At 48.5% G+C, this 5,440-nt stretch overlaps 1 protein-coding gene across 1 annotated transcript; it reads right to left on the minus strand.

The window, feature by feature from the left end:
- Window positions 1-2,487: 2,487 nt before the first annotated feature.
- Window positions 2,488-5,430, minus strand: LOC104538295 (neuferricin; the record flags this gene model as incomplete). The annotated part of the gene is made up of 4 exons (XM_010181445.1): window positions 2,488-2,701; window positions 4,183-4,372; window positions 5,079-5,219; window positions 5,325-5,430. Coding segments are annotated over 4 exons (651 nt in total), but the record flags the coding sequence as incomplete, so codon positions are not given.
- Between the last annotated feature and the right edge of the window lie 10 nt (window positions 5,431-5,440).

A 5,440-nucleotide genomic window follows, 5' to 3' on the forward strand; every position in this document is an offset into this window, starting at 1 on the left:
GTTGGCTGTTTCAGTTGTCTTGAATGCCTTCCACTTGCCTTACCTGTAATCATTCTTAAGAAATGCCCCTAGCTTTCTGCAGGCTGGAGCTGGTTCATGGAGTAATCCACTGAAATGGCCAAGCTGAACTGACTCCTGGTACCATGCTTGCATTCAGCTGTGTCCTGCTGGGCAGCTCAGCCCCCTGGAAGAGCACGTAACTGCTGCAGCTTCACTGCAGGAAAAGGAAGGCTTCAGTGCAATAGCAAAACTAACCAAACCATCTTGGTGAGACTGTGATATATTGGTCTTTGTTAATAAAACCAGTATTACTGAAGTACAGATGAATGGTGAGCTTTATTGGAGCACTACCTATGTTGACTTGGCCCCTGTGTAACTATTGCTATTTTCTATGGGAGAACCCAGCAGAGCTTTCAAAGTGCAGCAGAAACAAGGTAATCCTGGAGCACTTCAGGTCAGTGAGGGAGTCTCCTTGTTTGCTTTAATAAATGACTTATTCCTAGTGCAAGGCAAACTTTCCCTCCCGGTAAACTGAGCAATAAGCTGTGAATTGGGTTTTGGTTTTTTTAAAACACTATCCTGTCTTGCCTTCCTGCAGCAGCTTATTTGGCTTTTTGTGTAGCTTGTAAGATCAAAACCATCCCTTAGCAGTTCAGCACTGTTTGAAATTCACTCAAAAGTTACACAGCTGATGTGCCTTCACCAGGGCTCCAAGCTGTGCTGTTGATGTGCTCTTACAAACTACTTTCTACAGTCTTTAACCTGGAATCTGCTGCAACTTCTGAACAGCTTTAAAAAGCTGTTTTAAAGATGCTTGCCAATAATTTTTGGGGATGGTTTGACCTCTAAATGCAAGCTCTTGTTAAAGAAGATGTGTCCAAAAGCAAATGCCGTGCTGACACTGTTGAGACGATGATGCCTTGCTTTGCAGCTCTGCTCTGCAGATTTTGCACAGCTTATCTCTAAGATTACGTGACCCGAGTACCCCGCTGTGAGCCCAGAGATGGCACGGCATGGCTGAGTTTCAGTTCTAAAAGCATGACTGGGGACTTGAACGCTGTGTGATGGCTCTGCTGCCACTCATCTGTACCTACAACTTCCACTGATAAGAGCTGGCCCATCTCCCTAAAAGAGGCTTGGAGGACTTATCTTCAAGATTGTGGTGGAAAAGAAACACAACAGAACCGGGTTTGAAAAATAAAAAACCAACCTCAAACCAAAACCAAACCACAAATCCACAAACATTTATTACAATAAGCACGTACACATTTAAGTTGCTGTGTGACTCCCATCCATGGCAGCTGCAGCCTCATTTAAATATCAGAGGTGACAAGTGCTGCAACACGTCCTGCTGTTGCTGTAATGAAGTGGTTACTCTTACTTTGAAGCAATGCTGCCAGTTACAAATTACTTAAGACTTGTGGGACATTTTTTAGAGATGGTAGTAGCTCAAAACAAACGCATGTATAAATGCCTCCTAGCTGTTTTTAAGTAGGTGGCACCTGCTTTAAGGAGATGAACTGAACACAGCTCAGCCCAGATCTGTGCCACTGCTGGACTCCATGTGATCTGGGTGTCTTGCAAGGCTGCAGCTACATGAGAAACTGATCCCAACAGCAGCTTCTATGAAAACCAGCGACTACTTCCCTGCAGCCTGGGGTTTAGAGCACCTAGGCCTATGCAGGTACTCCCTTGTCCTTTTCAAGCCCCCCAGAGAAATGGGGAAAGGGGAAATGACTTGCCCTGCTCTTCTGGGAGTCACTCATGTGACTGAATTTTGCCAGCTGTGATAACTTGTATAGACTGCAAGGGAGCTGGGCCTTGTGAGGAAACACCCAGCCTGAGGTTATAACCTGAGGGATGTGTACCAGATGGAAAGAGGTCACACACCAGGATGGAAACAGGAGGCAGATTACAGTAGGGTGGTCATGTTGTCACACAGCTTTTGTTATCACCTATTTGAAACTATCAATTCCTGATCTGCGTGGTTTGAAAGTAGTGAATCAGAGGACCAGGATGGTGAGGTTAATATAAAACAATGATCCTCATAGGTGACTTCAAGTATCTTCTTTGCATGATATCTAATACAAACACTACAGGAGGAAATTCACCTATGACCTTTGTCTGCTGTACTCCAAAGAAAAGTTTGTGTATGACTAAACTGCACCAGTTCCTAGACACTACATACCTTAACTGGAGAAATCCAGGCTTCTGCCTGCTACCTTTAAACTCTTTGGAGTAAATCAGGTGACTGGGAAGGAGCATTAGCACTGCAATGTGGCAGGCAGAGGTCAAGGGACTGGAGGACTGCGTAAACTGAGGTCAGTGATGCTGTAGCAGTTCTTGTACTTAAAAAGTTACTGAGTTAGAAAAGTCACAAATGTAATGAAATTATTACTGCACAGACAGAAGGAAATGAGCTGGAGCTGCCCACCTGCAGCACCATTTCGCTTCAGGACTGTGGTACCCTGGGATCCCGCACTTGATTCACACTGTCAGGACACACTGCTCTGCCAGTGGATTGCAGCTGTCGTATTCCTCCAGGTGAGGGTCATCCAGATCACCCCTGTTGCTGTGCTTGATGGAGTCTGGCTGGCCCCAGGGGGGACCAGTAGTCCTCACACACACGCACTGACTCCCCGTTGAACCAGGCTGGTACAGCTTCCGGGGGACACCAGTCCAGTCTCTGTTCACTCCCCCACTGAGAATGGAAAAATGAAAATAAATTGCAATTCATACCCCTGAAATCGCTTTCAGTAAATAGAGAATCATTAGAGTGGGGGGAAAAAAAAAGACAATCTGAGAGAGTTAGAACTCACAATACCTTCACTGAGGTAGACTTTGCTCCCAGCAGTCAACATTCTGCCCACAGCTTTCTGGTACCATTTCACTGGCTATGCTTTCAGAAACCTGTGGCCTGAACCTGGTTTCATCAGTGGTGCTGCATGCTCTCACCCTTCTGGGAGCAATCAACATCTGCTTCCCACACTTCTATTGCTGGAAAAAGGAATCATAGCTTTACATAGCACAGTGTATCTGGTGGCAAAACGCCTTTTCTGGGGGTAGCCAAGTGCTCAGATAACCACACACCTCCTGTGCTGTGACCAAGCCCGTGACTGTGAGACATAGGGAAAAGAACAAGTCTCAAGTGCTTCTGTAACTACTTCATAGTGTCTCTTTATAGGCCAAAAAATGCCTGCTCCCCTAACTACTGCATCTTTTAAGCCTGTAAACTCTTACACCAGCGACTGCCACACAACCTCCAGTCCCAAGGCTGCACTCAAGCTCAGTCACACACAGAAGCAGAAGCCCCAAGGTACGTAGTGCTACTGGTGCACCAAAGTGAAGCCAAAGCATTTTGCAATGTGGTCCATCTCCAAACAAAATAGTCCCTAAACTGAGGTAAACTGAATATGCCAAGTAGGAAATGACTATTCAAAGCTCAACCCAATTTTTACGTGGTTTTAAGTGAAAGCTGTTGTGACAGTAGCCCATGGGACAGGCTGTGAAACTGTCTGAAAAACACAAGCTCATCTTTGGATTCCTAACAGGTGAGAAAACTTGTCTGAATGCAACAGATGATCCTAGTAGGATTTCTGTCCTGTTTTCCTGAGAAAAAGAGGATCATGTGCACACCTGGCAAATTCTGAAACCTGATTTTGATTCCAGTGGAACAGAAGAGTTGTTGTCTCAGAAATAAAATTCCTAAAAGTAGTAATGATTGGGATGAAACTTCATTTTCCTTTTACCTGCTCCCCAGATCAGTAAGTAGAGTTCTTCTCAGCTACCTCACGCTGGAGAACATTTTCACTCGCCCAGCCTCTTTGCAACTCCAGACTGGCTCGAGGCTATCGGCGGTTGCTGGACTGGCAGAGAAAAGCTAGGGACTCCGATTCGACCTTGTCCATTGGCTCTGCCTGCCGGAAAGCACGGCCTGAGGAACGCAGACAGGGGAAGGGACTGGGCCTGGGGTATTCCAGCCATGCCAGCACTCAGCACCTACGCCCTTCCTTGGAGAAGTCAGCAGACCTCACCTACAGACTGCAGTGGCTGCAGGAGCCAGGACATCTTCCTGTGCCACTCATGCTAAGAGAGGCAGTGACAAAGCTCGGGGCATCCAAAAGAAGGGCAGAAATGCTCTGCTCCAAAGGGTCCACGCATGACAGTAGGAAGGCAGTTTACCTCTGTCTGGAGCACCAGAACCGGCCGCCCTTAGCAGAACTCCATTCAGAGTTGCAGGGTGGAAACTGCTGCTTCCTTCGCTCTTCACTTTCTGCTGTGAACTTCAGAGCTTCCTCAATCGCAGCTTCAGCCTGTCTTAAGGCTTCTGTTGGTGTCCCATGTTCATCATAGAATCTGCCCACCAGCTTCCCTGGGAGAGAAGATAATTAAAACCACAGTGTTCCAGGGCAAGGAAAACAAATAGTCCTGGGTTTTGTTCATTCGTTTGTTAATTTGTTATTTAAAGACAGAAAAAGGGGGATCTTGCCATGGCCCAATTTTAAAACCAAACTGAGATTACATCCCTTCCACTCTTGGATCACACAGCAATTTTCCCCTATTAATAAATCCACACAGGACAAGCGTAGGCGCAGACTCGATTAAAGATCGGAAATCAATGCCACATTCAGTTGCAGAACCCAGAAGTCTTTCCTACCCATGCACCTAATTTCCCAAAATAGTTTTCCTGCACCACTGCTCCTACAGTCCCACGAGTCCTGCTAATTTCAGCCCTTGCAGTGCTGGCTCCATGCCTTTTGCTCAGCAGAGACGAATAAAAGCAGGCAGACAGCTGCAGCTCGCAGCCCAGGGGAGGATAACTGCTAAGCTTCACCTTAGAGAGATGCAAACCTCAAACTCGGTCTGATTTAGTAGCAGCTCCAGCTGATCACTCACACGTTTCAGTACCCTGGGCTGCAGAACAGCTGGAAGACCCTCACCAAGCACAGGCTGTAGATGAAACCTGGTGGAGCAGTGCATCCCCCTACTCCCATGGCCGTGCGGGCCTCCCTGCGCCCACCCGCTCTCCTCCACATGCCTTGCCCTTGCGTGTGGGCATCCCAGCCAGAACCACCTACCCACGGGATCGTAGTTGTCGCTGTAGAAGGAGAGCCAGCTCTGGATGGTGAGCATCTGGCTTAGTGACAGCGCCGACACGTCGTCCACCAGCCCTGCCTGGGTGAAGTCGCCAGTGGCAAACGCTCTGGAGGCATCTCTCCCTGCAGGGTAACCAGGTGCTGAGCCCCAGCCAGGCCCCCCGTCAGGGCCCGGCCAGGCCCAAGCCCCGGCCCCGGAGCTCCCATCCCCCGCTCCACAGGAGGTACCTGCGAGGCCACTGTAGGCACCGCCGGGGCCGTAGTGCCTGCGGCCGCGCTCTACATCGAAGACGCGGCCCAACACAGCGAGGTAGAGGCCGGGCTCGCTCTCCGCCCCGCGGTAC

The sequence above is a fragment of the Mesitornis unicolor genome, unplaced genomic scaffold (genome assembly GCF_000695765.1).
Source record: "Mesitornis unicolor isolate BGI_N332 unplaced genomic scaffold, ASM69576v1 scaffold17553, whole genome shotgun sequence".
Taxonomy (NCBI): domain Eukaryota; kingdom Metazoa; phylum Chordata; class Aves; order Mesitornithiformes; family Mesitornithidae; genus Mesitornis; species Mesitornis unicolor.